The sequence below is a fragment of the Physeter macrocephalus genome, chromosome 12, assembly GCF_002837175.3.
Source record: "Physeter macrocephalus isolate SW-GA chromosome 12, ASM283717v5, whole genome shotgun sequence".
NCBI classification, from domain to species: domain Eukaryota; kingdom Metazoa; phylum Chordata; class Mammalia; order Artiodactyla; family Physeteridae; genus Physeter; species Physeter macrocephalus.
Genome location: NC_041225.1, coordinates 83203858 through 83220905, shown reverse-complemented (window position 1 = coordinate 83220905; position 17048 = coordinate 83203858). Strand labels below are relative to the sequence as shown.

At 34.6% G+C, this 17048-nt stretch overlaps 1 protein-coding gene across 6 annotated transcripts in view; it reads right to left on the bottom strand.

The window, feature by feature from the left end:
• APLF (aprataxin and PNKP like factor) overlaps positions 1-17048 on the bottom strand; it is a 91980-nt gene that overhangs the window by 44659 nt on the left and 30273 nt on the right. For all 6 annotated transcript variants that reach the window (XR_003682486.2, XM_007126724.4, XM_055089215.1 and 3 more), the window contains exons 3-5: positions 14021-14193; positions 4451-4595; positions 3778-3910 (exon numbers count right to left, since the gene is read on the bottom strand). Coding sequence is in view for 5 of the 6 variants with exons in the window: in XM_007126724.4 (XP_007126786.2) it covers positions 3778-3910; positions 4451-4595; positions 14021-14193 (451 nt within the window). In the remaining variant the exon portion in view is untranslated. The remainder of the gene's footprint in view (positions 1-3777; positions 3911-4450; positions 4596-14020; positions 14194-17048) is intronic.

Sequence of the window (17048 nt, the reverse complement as noted above, 5' to 3'; positions counted from 1 at the left end):
CATAACTCCATGTTGGAGGATTAGAAGATGGGAAAAGAAGAATACTAAAGGGTAGCATGATAACCAGTGAAAATATAAAAGCTCCCTTTTCAATCTACCAAGAGTGTCATACCCTAGGAGTTCTAACTTGTCCTGGGGTCTAGAAGGCTGAGGAAGCAAATGGAAGCAAAGAGAGGGGAGGCTCTGACACCCTTTGCCCAAATATTTATATTCACTTACCAATCACTAAGGGACATGGAAAAATTTTAGCCCAGGCCTGAGAAACTCATGATAACATCTAAGGGCTAGTACCTGGGGACCCAGAAAAGTAAATAAATTAGAAGTATACTGGTTGAAAGACAGAAAGGATAGCCTGATCACAGCAAACATTCATGTACATATAAGAATTAAACTAACAGTTAAACTGAGAAAAGATCTAGGGGAGAAAGCAAGGGCATATTAATAAAATAAAAAGCAAAAACCAAACCAAACCAAACCCCCAAAGCATACAGACGGTAAATTTGGGTGGCCATCCAGGTATAGTGATATGGTTCAGAGCATGGGCTTTAGAGTCAGACAGAACTAGGTCTCAATTATAGCTCTGGCATTTATTATGATGTTAGATAAGTTAGTTAATATCAATTAACATTATTGTTTGTGCTGTAATTAATGTCACACATGGTTCCAAAATATCAAGATGGTTTCAGATAGTCTAAATAAAGATCAATGAACACAATAGAGTACTAAAGCTGCAAAAGATGTAAGAAAGTATCCTACATCTAAATGAGCCTAAAATGCATCTTGGAAATTGATTTTTCAAAATCATTAGCATTGGTCTATTGACCTGGATGATATATTACTTAAACAAACAGAATAACAATAATAAAAACTACACAGCAGAAAAAGTCAAATTATTCCAACTTTTAATTAGCTGGATTCAAGTATGAAACTGTCCTTTACTTCTAAATCTTTCTGTCTTTAAAGGAGTTAAGTAACCTAACTTTGCTTTTTTAAGTATTCCCCCAAAGTCTGAATTTATAAGACATGCTTGAATGCAAAGACTTTTTTATCTTATTTTGAAGCTTTAGCATTTTAAGTATATTATGTACTATATAATATTCCAGTCCAAATCAATGCCAAATTACTCTCATTTGTATTTTCAAGGTGAGGTACCCAAAAAAGTGCTTCTTATTTTATATGGTGCATTTATCAAGTGAAAATTAAGGGATATTTGCTTCAAATTTATAATTTGAAGCAAATATATTTTAGACGATTATAAGTAATGTAATAATGGTAGTACAGAAGCAGATACATTACAAAATAACTCTGAAAGAAAAGAACTTGTTTGCAAGGAGGTAGTTCACACTGGTCCAATTTTTGGTCAAATAATATTCTTTCTATATTAGAGAAAAGGTTCTACTGAGGGAAAGCGCTGCCCCCTCTCCACTACCATCCCCCATTCCCTTCCTGCAAACTGAGAAGAACCACACTTAATGAGAAATGTTACTGATAAAAATATATTACACATGTAATGATGGGGGGTGGGGAATTGAAAACCACTGTCCTGGAATAAAACACTTAGCAGGAAATCTTAGATTTAAATATGAAAATTCTCTAGATTAAATCACATCTCCCTCACCACATGATATATAAGCTATTTTTGCCACAAGATCGCTCTGATCCTACTACAATCTAAATTAGCATTAAATAAGGAATATTCTGTACACAACATATTTGATCAAAAACTTTAGAAGACTTCTATGACAACTACGCTGAAAATGAGAAATAGTAGGCGTCGGAACATTCAACTAACATATATTGTGCTGTCAATTGTGCTGTCAATTGTGCTGTTAATTTATAAAAGACAATGTTCAAGGTAAAAAGGCAGATTGACTGAACTGATCATCCCAAACAAAACCATTACAAATTTTAGACAAAGTATTTTTTTTTAAAAAACAACTATTTGAAAGCACTAGAGAGTAACCAAAAAGGCAGAAATGAAGAGTCGGACCTTGAAAAATTAACTACGGTCTGTGAGGTTTATCAATTTGTGGCTTTTTTCCTGAGGGCATCCCCCAATTTGCAGGTGACAGAAAGCTGCAGCCTTACTGGCTTAAGTGGTCAGAGGGCTGAGCTTAAGGCTAACAGAGTAGGTAGAAAGTTAAAGACAATGTTCTAGAAGGAAGAAAGGCTTAGAGAGCCAAGAACCAAAATCTACATTTAAAACTGACCCAAATCCCTGGCTGGTTGCTAAACTACATGCGCAGAGACTGCAGCTGCTGTCCACACAGAGGAAACAGAGTTTAGGGCCTGAATTAAATGCCCATTAAGAAAACAGGAAGTAAATTTCCTATTAGGCCCAGTTAATTGCCTATTAGAATAAAAATAAAAATAAATAAAAATATTTATTCAAAGGGATATAAAATCAAAGTCTCTATACTCTATCATTCATAACATCCAACAGCATAAACAAGAAAATGTGACCCATATAAAGGAAAATAAGTAGCCAATAGAAACTAAACCTGAGATGACTGAAAAGTTGCAAATAAAATGCAGACTGAATAATACAATGTAGCAAACATTTTAATAATCTTGAATCAATGGGAATACCCAGCAGATGACATAAATCATTGTGGTATCTGCTATAACAGTGAACTACGCTAGGACACTGGTCTCATCTTCTTTGACTCCTTCAGCACATATCATTGTGTGCCTGTAGTTTTTTGTTTAATTAAATTAATTTTAAACACTCTTACTGTGTTTTATCTTTTATCTTAGACATGACCCCAACAGGTCTGTTTGAAAACCTACTTTAATAAGTGGTCTGTATTGCTTTCAGTATTAAAATGAATAGTATTTTTCTATTTTTTTTACATATGTAAATGGCACATATTGTAATGGGTGAAACCTAGAGTTGACCAGGAAACAATTTTTCGTAAGTTTTTTTTCCCACTGTAGTATAAAGGGAGTGCTTTAGCAACATATATCGTGATCCTTTAATATTTACACTTTTTGATAAACTGATTTCCTTTCTACAATTTATACCATAGTAATAATAAGAGTAGACTTCTAAGATATTCACAGTTTTTAATCACACTTATTAATGACACTGCAATCTGGGACAGTGAATAAATGTTCAATAATAAGATAATTCTTAAATGATGATGTATTAAGAGAGTGGATAAGTACAGACATTACTGTGGTTGGCAGAATTCTAAAACGAACCCTCCCCAAGATTTCCTGCCCTAATCCCTAGGACTGTGAATATGATGAGATATTATGCCCATGATTATGTTAGGTTATATGGCAAAATACATGTTGCACCTATTTTTAAGGTTACAAATCAGTTTATCTTGGGTTAATTAAATGTGAGATTATGTACATGGGCCTGATCTAATCAACAAATCCTTTAGAGCAGAGTTTTCTCAGCTGGCCACCGAGGGGAAATTAGAGAGACGCAAAGCTGGAGAAAGGTCTGTTGTGCTATGCTGGCCTTGAAAATGAAGTGCAAGAACAGAAAAATGCCCTCTAGAAGCAGAGTGAGCTCCAGCCAACTGTCAGCAGGAAAACAAGTCCTTTAGTCCTTAGGCCACTAAAAAATAATCATAATCATAATAATTAGCAGAATGGTGTTTGATAAATGGCATAAAATAATAGTTCATGTTTAAAATTAGACTTCATGAACACATCTAAAGAAATGTTAGGCTAAGTCATACACTTACATAACTGCTATTCTGTCTTCATTTGTTCAGAAAAACTTTCAAATTCTGTTAAATATTTTCTTGAAACAAAACCTACCTCCACTGATGACTGGTACTGAAAGGTTCTGATCACTTAGATTTTCTGTTAACATCCACGCTGGAAGGATTCTTTTCCTCTGGGAAGGGTTTGGCTGTTGCTTACTCAAGTCTCTACTTTCATCTAGGAAAGACTAAAAAGGCACCTATATATTAATTGCTAAAAATAATCCTGCATCCTTAATAAAACCATAAAAATTATTTACTTTGCAGAAAACTACCATTAAAAAAATCCATCTGCAACTGTGGACTGAGTTGCTCAAAGTTCTCAAAGAAAGAAATTCAATATCTCTATTAGTTGAAGTGTTGGTCTAGTGTGATATTCTCTAGAGCTTAACTTAAAAACAGCAAAAGCAGGGCTTCCCTGGTGGCACAGTGGTTGAGAGTCCACCTGCCGATGCAGGGGACACAGGTTTGTGCCCCGGTCCAGGAAGATCCCACATGCCGCAGAGCGGCTGGGCCCATGAGCCATGGCCGCTGAGCCTGCGCGTCCGGAGCCTGTGCTCCGCAACGGGAGAGGCCACAACAGTGAGAGGTCCGCGTACCGCAAAAAAACCCAAAAAACAGCAAAAGCAGATCAATGCTAGAAATTTTGTCATGCTATGTCTAATACCAGTTGTCTTTTCTTTCCTTAAGGAACATGTTATAAATGGATGAGATCTTAAATTTCTTACCACACTATTTGCAGCGGTCTGGGTCTTTCTTATTTCTGTGCTTCTTTCCAGCTGTGGGGCACCAGGTGTCTCTTCAGGCAAATCAATCGAGGAAGATTTGGGTGTTTCATTCAATATATCATCTTCATCAAGTATTTGACTGTTTCTATGAAATAACAATTGAAATTCATTTATTAATCACTTAAATTTAAAACCTTTCTATTGCCTACCATGCCATTATGTGATTCTCCCAAGTACATCTAACTAATGGGTTATGCTACTTTTCTCAGACTTAGGAAGACAAAAAAGCAGATTATAGTATGCTAGAATAAAATATATAGACTAGAATATGTTATTCATCTTCTGCCCACTCTATCAGCATAAAATACATTAATCTTTCCAAAACATGGGCCTAGAAACCACAGCTACTTACAAGATGGGCAGTGGCCATCTCTATGAAGGCTTAAGAGTTATTTACTTACTACATAGTATTTGTTCAGATTGTCCATAAAAGTTAAGATCGCCTCCAAGTATCCAAAAAGAAAATGCAAACTGTAAGAACATCAGCTAAGCTAGTTAGGCTCTTGAAGAAAAAAGAAATAAAATCCTGAGGTCAAGTTCACACACAGCTGCTACTGGGGTCCTGGACAGCGCAGCCACTTGTGAAATCTCCCCAAACTTGTAGTCTGACACAGGAGCATCCATGGTCACATGTGGAACATACTAGCAGAACCAATTACCTCCTACTTGCTGCAACGTGTGGTAAGATCATCCGAAGTTCTGGATCATTATTCTTCATGTATGCATAGAGATGATCCAACAGACTTATCTTTTTGAAAATTTGAAAATATAGATGGAAATACCACTCAGAAATAAAAAGGAAAAAGTATGATATGTACATCAACTTGGATGAATCTCAAAGGCAGTTTGCTAAGTGAAAGAAGCCAGACACAAAAAGTACATTTCGTATGAATCCATGTATATGTCATTCTGAAGAGGTAAAGCTACAAGGACAGAAATCAGATCAGAAGTTGCCAGAAACAGTGGGTGGGGGAGGGGAATGACCACAAAGAGGCAGAAGGGAATTTTCTGGGGAAACGAAAATGTTCTGTATCTCACTGTGGTGGTACTTACATGACTACACAAATTTGTCAAAGTGCATTGAATTATACATTTAAAAGGTGTGAATTTTACTATTCGTAAAATGTTCCTCAGTAAACACTAATGTTAAAAAATTTGTCTAGCTGAGAAAAGAATAATTAATGGCTTGTTTTGTTTGTTTTAGTGTATCTTATAGGAATAAGCTCCTTCAAAGGCAGACTCGAATTCATGGCAGGAATCAGTCAAAAGAGAAAACTTAGACTAAATTTCCCTGCAACACCACTGTTTTTGTTCATTCAATAAATATTTTTTAAATACCTAGGGTGTGTCAGACAGTGTGCCAGGCACTGGGGACTCAGAGTTGAAAATGTATGATTGCATGAAATTGCACTCCCATCACAATATTCAAATCCATTTTACTCACAACACACAGGTGTGCTTCTAAATTCTGATTCTTTTCCTCAAATTTTCTTAATATTTAATTTGAAAAATATTAAGAAACACTCCAGAGAAATGCAATGGCTTTTTACAACTTACAGTGTTATAAATTAAGTAACATCATCCATTCCATTTCTAGTTTTTCTATTCTGGCATAAATTCAAGAATAATACACACACATCCTATAGCCATAGGGAATTTTTATTAATATTTACCAAGAATAAATATAACAACAAAAAAAATCCTATCCCAGAACAAAATTCCAACATTTAGTTTCAAATAGGTCAAAGTGCAAAATATTCTATTATACATTTATTTAAATATAAATATTGTCACTGTGATATGGACATATTCTTATATTATCTTCAAATACTTCCTCAAGCAATCAACTATCACAGATTTATAATACAGTGTAACCAGAGTTGTTAAAAAATAAAAACTTGGAATTTAATCTAAATACAATATAACAAAGGTAAATGAGTTACCCTTTTCTTTGGTAATAGCTATCAAGACATAATTCACATAATCATGAAATTCATGCTGTTAAAGTATAAAATTCAGTAGTTTTAGTATATTCCAAAGTTGTACAATGACCACCAATATCTAATTTTGGAACATATTCATCACCTCAAAAAGAAATCCCATATGCATCAGCAGTCACTTCCCATTCTCTTCTCCAGCCCCGGCAACTGCTAATCTACTTTCTGTCTCTAGAGATTTATATTTTCTGACACTTCATATAGATGGAATCATACAAGTTGTTTGTATACAGATGTTTCCAATTCTTTTGGGTACATTCCTAGGAGTGGAATTGCTGTGTCACATGTAATTCTACATTTAAAATTTTGAGGAACTGCCAGAATGTGTTCCAAAGAGGCAGCAACACTTTACAACCCCCTACCAAAGCATAAGAGTTCCAATCTCTCCACAACCTCACCAACACTTGTTATTATGTCTTTTTTTTTACCACAGCTATCCTACTGAATGAAAAATGGTATCTCATTGTGGCTCTGATTTGCATTTCATGTTGAGCATCTTTTCATGTGCTTATTGGCCAGTCGGGTATTTTCCCTGAAGAAATGTCTACTCAAATTTAGTATGCATTTTAAAACTGAGTTGTCTTTTTATTACTGTGCTGTAAAAGTTCTTTACATATTCTAGATAGAAGTCCCCTATCAGATATACGACTTGCAAATGTTTTCTCTCCTTCTGTGGGTTGTCTTTTCACTTCCTTGATGGTATCCTTAGAAGCACAGAAGTTTTTAACTGTGATGAAGTCCAATTTATCTATTTTGTTTGCTTGTGCTTTTGTTCTTATATCTAAGAAATCATTGCCTAATCCAAGATCACAAAAATTTATACTTGTGTTTTTTTCTAAGCATTTCATAGTTTTAGCTCTTATATTAGGTCTCTGGTCCATTTTAAGTTTATTTTTTCTAGGTTGTGAGGTAGGAGTCTAACTTCATTCTTTTGCATTTGTCCTAGCACCACTTATTGAGAAGACTACTCTTTTCTCCATTTAAATGTTTTGGCACTCTTGTCGAAAATTAATTGGCCATAGTGTAAGGGTTTATATCTGGACCCTCAACTGTATTCCACTGACCTGTATGTCTTTCTTCACACCAGTACTACACTGTCTTGATTACTGTAGCTTTGTAGCAGGTTTTGAAATTTACAAAGTGTGAATCTTCCAATTCTTTTCTTCTTTTTAAAGATTGTTTTGGCAATTAAGTTATTCTTAACTCTTAAAAATATATTCCAAGTTATATTTAAATATAAGTTATATATTTTGTCTTTAATACAAAATATACTGCTAATATGTATGAGCTGGATCTAAAAGTAAGTTTTAAAATAATTATAATGAATTGTAAACATGCACGCTTTCATATTACAATGGCATTTTCATCAACATTGTATTGTTTTGCCCCGTCCAAAATTGAAGTGATTAAAATTAGCTATTTATATGGAATCTAAGTATTAAGAACTTTAACAATTTGAAAGAAAAATGTAATTTGGTCAAAAGATTTACTTTCCTTTCCTCAACAGTGTTTTAAAGAAAATAATCCCTCTAGAGAAAGAATGTTATACTTCCTTATCAGCAGTGAAATTCAGATAAAGAAAATGTTATACAATATTTCATTCATGTATTCAAGAAACCAATGCCTGCTAAGCACCCACTACTGGGGAAGCAATAGGAATGCAAAATTAATGTTGGTCCTTCTATATGAAATATGTCAAAATTTAATTAGCTAAAATCTAAAACTTTTTTTTGGCTTTCTCTTACTTTGACTTCTCAAAAAAGTATGGATTTTAGTACTTCTCACAGAATAATTTCATAGAAACATATACAGAAAAGAGTGAAAAATGAACACACTAGAGCTGATATGTATAGACCCATATGCTCTCATTGAGTTCATTATGAATGGGATTCATTATACAGAATCTAAACACTACATGAAAAGCATGTTGACATGAGTGAAGTGAGAACCTAAAGAAATGACAAGCTTTTGTACTGTTGTTTTGTTGTTCAAATCTCTTTCTTAAATTCATAACTGGTTGGAAGAAAAGATTTACAATGATATCAGGGGTCCTTACAACTGACACAAAGCACATAGGTTTTCTTTTCTGTTCTTATTCAAATTTAAAAATATTTCAACATGTAGAAATATAGAGAGAATATACGTATTCTATCTACCTATCTATTAATATAAATACTTCTGTATCCACCACCCAAATAGAAACATTTTGTCATATTTGCTCCAGATTAATTATAAATACAATCAAAACTTCCTCTGTGTCCAGCCTCAATCTTGTTCCTCTCCCTCTCATCGCTTCTTTGAAGGAAAATTATTCTGATTTTATTATTCACATGCATGTCCTTATACTTTTACTACTGTTATGTATATATCCATTACTTGTGTGTATATATATATATATATACACACACACATAATACATATATTATTCACGAAGTAATCCAAATAATCCATAATACACAGGTATAATATGTAATATATATCTATATACAAACGGTGTATGCTTTATATATTTGTAACCTTTTTGTTTGTTTTTTTCCTCAACATTACACTGTGGAGATTTATCCACATTTTAACCTGGAGCTCTCTCTAGTTCATTTACTTTCACTCCATTTTCAAACTACACCAAATTTATTTGGCCACTCTCCAAGTGTCTTCACTATTAGAATGACCGCTATAGTAAGTTTTCTTGTACAGTCAGGGAAGTCAGTAAGAGCTATAGTCCTAGTCAGCTTGTGCTTGAATTCTCTGCCACATATAAGCTATGAGACCTTGGGCAAGTCTCAAACCTTCTGTGTCTCAGTTTCCTAATCTGTAATATAGGGATTTTAACAGTACCTATTCCTTATAAAGAAGGCTGTGAAGATTAAAAAGTTCATACATGTAAATCTTATACAACAGTACAACGGTGTTTTTATGAGGTAGACACTGCAAAATGGAGCTAGTTCTAAAATATGAGAATCCCAATGGTATCAAACAATGTCTAAAATATATTTCAATACTTCCACAGTCTAAGACATGGTTCACTCCCCCTTGCTAGAGGATAGTAGCCTTTCTTTGTCTGGAGACCAGGCAGCTGCCTCCTAATGGTATACCTGTCATGATGATACCTGCCTTCCTCCAGACCTGCCCTCCCACCCCTCGTGGCTTCTATTCCAATAACCAAGGTCAACTCATCATTACCTGACTAGAAAACTACTGTCCCTACTTCAACAGGAAAGCAAATATTTACTAAAGAGCTACAGGACCTGGCTAATATGTACTGACAGAAACCAGAAGAGCATGCCCAAGAATAAATCTTGAAGATGCTAAAACAGGGGATGGAGAATAAAACTGGATAAAAAACACTGTCCTGCAACCTAGGATTTAAGGTACTGGCAAGGACACCTAAAGCCAGTCCTAATATACAGCTGAAATGGCTTGTTCATGCTTGGAAAAAGAATACGTTTACAGTAAATAGGGTAGAAATAGAGAATGCCCTGGCATGATACTGAAAAGGGGGCCAATAGGCTCTAAGAGGTGGGCATGCTAAAATGGACTTATTACATGAGACTGGAGAATCCCCAACCTGACCATGTTCCCCAGAAGGGCCCAGAACACTAAGCTATAAGGTACACACTAGTGAGGCAGTGTTGAAGAGCTCAATGGTAACTGCCTCTATAAGTCAATGTTGATGGTAGGAGAGGCTGCCAAGAACAAGGATCTTTAGCATCAATGGAGATGACAGCATTCTAGCATTGTCAAGGCCAGGTGGTTAGCATTTAACCATCAGAGGCTAAGTGGACATTATTTGCATAACAGACAGCAAAGTTGTAATGGCACTGATCTATAAGCACCTTTAACAATGGCTATCCACCCAGCTGGAGATTACATTGCCCAGCTTTCCTTGCAACTCCGTGTAGCCATGTGCCAAACAACCTGATCAAAATGTGGGCAGAAGATCTAAATAGGCATTTTTCCAAAGAAAACATACAGATTACTAACAGGAACATGAAAAGTTGCTTAACATCACTAATTATTAGAGAAATGCAAATCAAAACACCATGAGATATCACTTCACACCTGTCAGAATGGCTATCATCAAAAAGTGTACAAATAACAAGTGTTGGTGAGGATGTGGAGAAAAGGGAACCCTTGTGCACTGTTTAAGAATATAAATTGGTGCAGCCACTATGGAAAACACTACAGAGGTTCCTCAAAAAACTAAAAATAGAACTACCATATGATCCAGCAATTCCACTCCTGGCTACGTATCCGAGAAAAACAAAAACACTAATTCGAAAAGATACATGCACCCTAATGTTCATAGCAGCACTATTTACAACAGCCAGGATATGGAAGCAGCCCAAGTGTCCATCAACAGATGAATGGCCTGTTGTTATACAAAGATACATGTGTATACACACACACACACACACACACACACACACACACACAATGGAATATTACTCATTCATAAAAAAGAATAAAATTCTGCCATTTGCAACAATATGCAGGGACCTAGAGAGTTTTATGTTAGTGAAATAAGTCAGACAGGGAAAGACAAATACTGTACGTTATCACTTATATGTGGAATCTAAAAAATACAACAAATGAATGTATATAGCAAAACAGAAAGAGACTCACAGATATAGAAAACAAACTAGTGGATACCAGTAGGGAGAGGGAAGGGAGGTTGGGCAAGATAGTGTTACAGGATTAAGAGATAAAAACTACTGTGAATAAAATGGATAAGCGAAAGGATATATTGTACAGCACAGGGAATTACAGCCATCTCTCAGTAATAACTTTAAATGGAGTATAATCTATAAAAATACTGAATCACTATGCTGTACACCTGAAACTAATATAATATTATAAATCAACTATAACTTTTTTTTTTTTTTCTTTTTGGGTATGCGGGCCTCTCACTGTTGTGGCCTCTCCAGTTGCAGAGCACAGGCTCCGGATGCGCAGGCCCAGAGGCCATGGGTCACGGACCCAGCCGCTTCACGTCATGTGGGATCCTCCCGGACCGGGGCACGAACCCGTGTCCCCTGCATCGGCAGGTGGACTCCCAACCACTGCGCCACCAGGGAAGCCCTCAACTATAATTTTTAAAAAGACAGAGAATATATCCATCACCCCCAAAAAGGTCCCTTGTGGCCCCCCTTCCTAGTCAATCTGCCAGAAATAAACATTGATAGATTTTGGCCCCCTGTCAGTATAAATTAGTTTTCTTATAATAGAATGTAATATAAATGTAACTATACAGTAGGTATTGTTTTGTGCCTTTCTTCCTCAGGATTTTCTAAATAGACAATCATGTCATCTGCAAATAAAGACAGTTTTGCTTCTTTCTTTCCAGTATGATGCACTTTATTTCTTTTTCTTGCTTTACTGGACTGGCTAGGACCTCCAGTAAACATGGAATAGAAGTTGTGCAAATGGATATCTTTGTTTTGTTCCCAACTGTAGGGAGAGAACTTTTCAATACCTCACTATTAAGTATTTGGTTTTTTTTGTTTTTTGTTTTTTGTTTGTTTGTTTGTTTTTGGCAGTACGTGGGCCTCTCACTGCTCTGGCCTCTCCCATTGCGGAGCACAGGCTCCGGACGTGCAGGCCAAAAGGCCATGGCTCACGGGCCCAGCCGCTTCGCAGCATGTGGGATCCTCCTGGACTGGGGCACGAACCCGTGTCCCCTGCATCGGCAGGCGGACTCTCAACCACTGCATCACCAGGGAAGCTCGAAGTATTTTTTTATAAGAGGAAATTTCCTTCTTTTCCTAGTTTTCTCTAAGGTTTTTTTAACAGGTATTAAATTTTTGTCACAGTCACTTTTAGGCATCTACTGGAATGACAGTTCTTTAATCTGTTATAGTGAATTTCACTGATTGATTTTTTTTTATATATATGATAAATTCACCTTGCATTTCTCAGACAAATTTCACTTGGTCATAGTGTATTAAAATCTATTTCACACATTGCTGGTTTTGACTTCTAAATATTTTGTTATAAGGAATGTGGGTTTGTATTTACTTTTCTTGTAATGTTCTTGTCTGATTTTGGTATCAGGATTATGGAAGCTTCATAAAATGAGTGGGGAGTGTACTCTCTTCTATTTTGGAGAAAAAAGTATAATATTGGTATTATTTGTACCTTGTAAGTTTAAGAGAAATCACTAGTGAAGTTCCTTGCAGGAAATTCTTAAATTGGGAACTCAATTTCTTTAATGGACATAGGATTCATCAGATTTTCTATTTCTTCCTGTATCAGTTTCGGTAAATTGCATTTTTCAAGGAATGCATCCACTCATTTAGGCTATCAGTTTTACTGGCATAAAGTTTTAAATATTTATTTCTTTATTATTCTTTTAAGGTCTGCAGGATCAGTAGTGTATTGCCTCTTCCATTCCTGATATTGATAATTTGTGTTTTCCAGCTTTTTTTTCTTGATAAGCCTTGACAATTTTATCAATTTTATTAGTCTTTTCAGAAAATTAACTTTAGGCTTTGTTGATCTTCTTTGTTACTTGTCTATGTTCTATTTCGTTGATTTCTAGTCCTATTCTTCTTATTGTTTCCTTTTTTCTGTCTATTTTGGGATTAATTTACTCCTGTTTGTCTATCTTCTTAAAATAGAAGCAAAGGGCATCAGTTTTACCTCTTTCTTCTCTTCTAATATAGGCATTTAATATAAATTTCCCTCAAAGGACTTTAGATATATTTCACAAATGTTTTTGTTATGTTTTCAGTATTATTCTGTTCAAAATGTTTTCCAATTGCCCTTGTGATTTCTCTTGGATCCAGAGGTTACCTAGGTATGTGTTGTTTAATTTCAAAACACTTGAAGATTTTCCTAGATATTGTATTTTTATTGACTTTTAAATTTAATACCAGTGCAAAGAACACATTCTATATAATTTTGTCCATCTACTTCTATAAGTCCAGTTTAAGTATTCTATAATTTAAAAGCTAAAACAAAGGCGAATAATCTGCTAATGACTGCCTCAACAAAACTAGTGCATTAATTTCAATTTTACATCAGCTATTTATTGTAAACTCATTTCATCCGTTTCCCTATTCTATATTTTCTGTTATTCTTATAAGAAACAAGAGTTATACAAGTATAATCTAAAACAGAGGTTAATACCTTAAGAAAATTTTAAAAACTAAAAAAAAAAAGATTAAGAAAATGTAGTCAGTTTCAAATTAACTATCCTGGTTATTGTTAGATGCAAAATATATTCTAAACACAATGGTAAAAGATACAACATATGGAAGCAATGACTATTGAGGCATAAGTTTCCAAAATCAAATGTTTTCTAGAAAAACACACACACACACACACACACACACACACACACACACAAACACACACACTCACTCTCTCTCTCTCTCTCTCTCTCTCTCACCATGTAAGACCTATCGCCAATATAGTTGAATTCTAGAGTGGTTTTTACTGAAGCTTTTGTGGATGACTGAGGAATTAGATTACAAAAACCATTACTTAATTGCATTTCATCAGGCAATCTTACCTTAAAGTACATTCCACTTCCATTTCAGAATGTGTAGACAAAACACGGAAAATGTATTTGTCAACTAATAAAGAGAAACTATCTCCAGGATTCAACCAGTGCCATAGATTTGTCTTCAATGGTAAGAGCTGGCTTTTCTCAGAAGACTGATAAAAGCATGGATTTGTATGTATCTAACAAATTAAAGAAAAAGAATACAGTGATGTAGTAACTCAAAATCATGACAAAAATACAACTAAATACAAACTGATTCAAAATTTGTGTCAAAACAATTCTAAGTATAAACTTACACTTAAAAGTCTAATAAATCTGGCACTTCTAAGTATCATAATTATTATCTAAACATAAAAAAATAGTTGTAATATATCTCTCATTTCTCTAGGAATCAAAGAAAAAAGCAAAGTTATCAATTGGTTAAAAGATACTTCTATTTTGTTTGAGAGATGACTGGACATTGGAAAGAGAAACATGAAAAATAATTATCAGTATGGAAACTGAGTCCCCCAATTTTGATATCCAAAATTCACTAATCCCTTGAAAATTCTCTTCTGCTTATTTTCCCCTAATAATTTCTTACTATGATTAAAAAATGAGAAACTATGGGAAGGAAATTCTTGATCAAATATCTCAAGCAAACAACATACCTTTTTTCTTTACTCCTCACAGAGGAATCTTCTTATTTGGTTTAAATGAAATTCCCCTCTGAAGATCATCATCCATATTCAAATCGCAAGAGGTAAATATATCTCAATGTCAAAACTATTACAATAGCCCCTATTTTGAATTATGTTTCCACTGATTACCTCATGTTAGCAAAGATAATTAGAGTTGCCTCCATAATTAATACCGATTGAAAGGCATCTTAAAAATTCTAACTAAAATCAAGCTGAGTTTAGCCATCTCCAGAATAGCCTTCTTGTCATCTAAACCATTGGGTCTTTTAATAAGCTTTAGCATATACCAAAGCAATCCACATTAATGCAGATCTTCAGTTTTTTAAAAGAATTTTACATAGAGCAACTCCCCCTACCACCCATTCATCTGTCTACTTCATCAGTTTAAATGACATTTTTTTCTAGAGACATCAACCATCTCTCCATTTATAGCAAGGTAAATGTCACCTTGAGATTGGACATATGCCAAGCATTCTCAGTTTTTCTATTTATACTTCATTAAAGTATCTTGAGATACAACTAAATTTTCACACAACAAAACCTTTTCTGATCCCAGCCATTTAATATATCTAAAGGTGTTAAGATGTGTTTTATTCACCCTGAGTTTGAACAGACTAGAAATGAGTATAAATTCAGTAGGTAAAAACTTCTGTTCCTACTGTAAAAAATATTCATTATGGAAAAATTAAGGAAGCTTATAATAGTCCTCTTTTTAATGTATTTTGAAATTCTAGAAATGCATCAGTATTTTTTTTTCTTTTTACCCCTCAAAAATTTTCTTTTCATTGGGAAACTTGGTTAAAATTTTTATTAAATATAGTTACTTCCATTTTAAATATCTTAATCATTTATGGAATATAAACTAAGTAAGATATAAACAAGTCTAGAATATTGTTATAAAACATGAAGCAAATAATGTTAAGTTAGGTAGATTGCATTATAATTTATTTTTCATTTGTTTTTATTTCTTAAAATGTCTATTTCTATGGAAAAAGAATAGGGTATTTCAAGCATAAATACAAGATATTCTGATTTAGTTTAGATTATATATTAAAACACACCAAAATATCCACAAACTTTTATTGAACATCTACAACATTCTTTCATTCCATTCAAATGTCAAGCCCCAGATCATTTACCTCTGAAGTATCCCGAGTCCATCTCTCTTTAGCATTTGCAGTCACTGCCCTAGTTCAAGCTCTTACCCACTGCTTGCATTTCTTGCTTGTGCTAACATCACATCAAGTCTCCCTGATTTCCTTTACCTCACTGCTTCCTAAGTTATTTTTTTACATTTCCCTACATAAGGCCTCTGATGCTTCTCCAATATAAGCAAAGCATAGCAGTGAAGGCTCTTCATAAATCTACAGTGGTTTGCAACCTCGTCTCTCACATTCATACACCAAAATCTTCACCCTATACATACAATCTTTGATCCAATCATTGAGACCTACTCAAAAATGCTCTTTTGTTTACTACAGTCTCAGTAATGTCTTATCCCACCCCACCTTTCTGCTTGAACTATTGGAACCAGTCCCTATCAGTTCAAAGATACTCATCTGATAAACCACCACTAGACTCCAAGGTCCATGGGTGCAGATAACTACCTAACAGTTCTAACAGTCTATGATTAAAATGACTACAGAAGTCTCTAGCAGCAGGAAGAATCAATGATATTTCAACTGTCAGTCATTAGTGAATAATCTCAGGAACGGTTCCAAACAGTTTACTATAAGAAGTGAGGCTTGAAGTCTAACGTACTTAATAAAAATACTACCTGTTGAGTCACTTAAATAGTCACCCCTAAAACTGTTTAATTGCATTCTCTATAAGATATATTACATGATTTTTAAAGATTATAATCGGTACAATTAGGTAAACTAAATTTTAAACAGAATCCACTTTCATCCGCTAAAAAGCTCCTGGTAGCAAGCAGCTCAGCACATGAGCTTACTGGCTTTCAAAATCCCAAGAAAATCACAAAAGTAACTTTAGTTGTCACTTCACATGACTTCATCTGATCAAATACCATAAAATACTTTTTAAAAAAATTATTTATTTATTTTCATTGGATGACTTGAATAGTATATTTTTTATACAGAAGGTTCTTATTAGTCATCCATTTTATACACATCAGTGTATACATGTCAATCCCAATCGCCCAATTCATCATACCCCCCCCACCACCACCCACCACTTTCCCCCCTTGGTGTCCGTACGTTTGTTCTCTACATCTGTGTCTCAATTTCTGCCCTGCAAACCTACCATTTTTCTAGGTTCCACATATGTGCGTTAATATACGATATTTGTTTTTCTCTTTCTGACTTACTTCACTCTGTATGACAGTCTCTAGA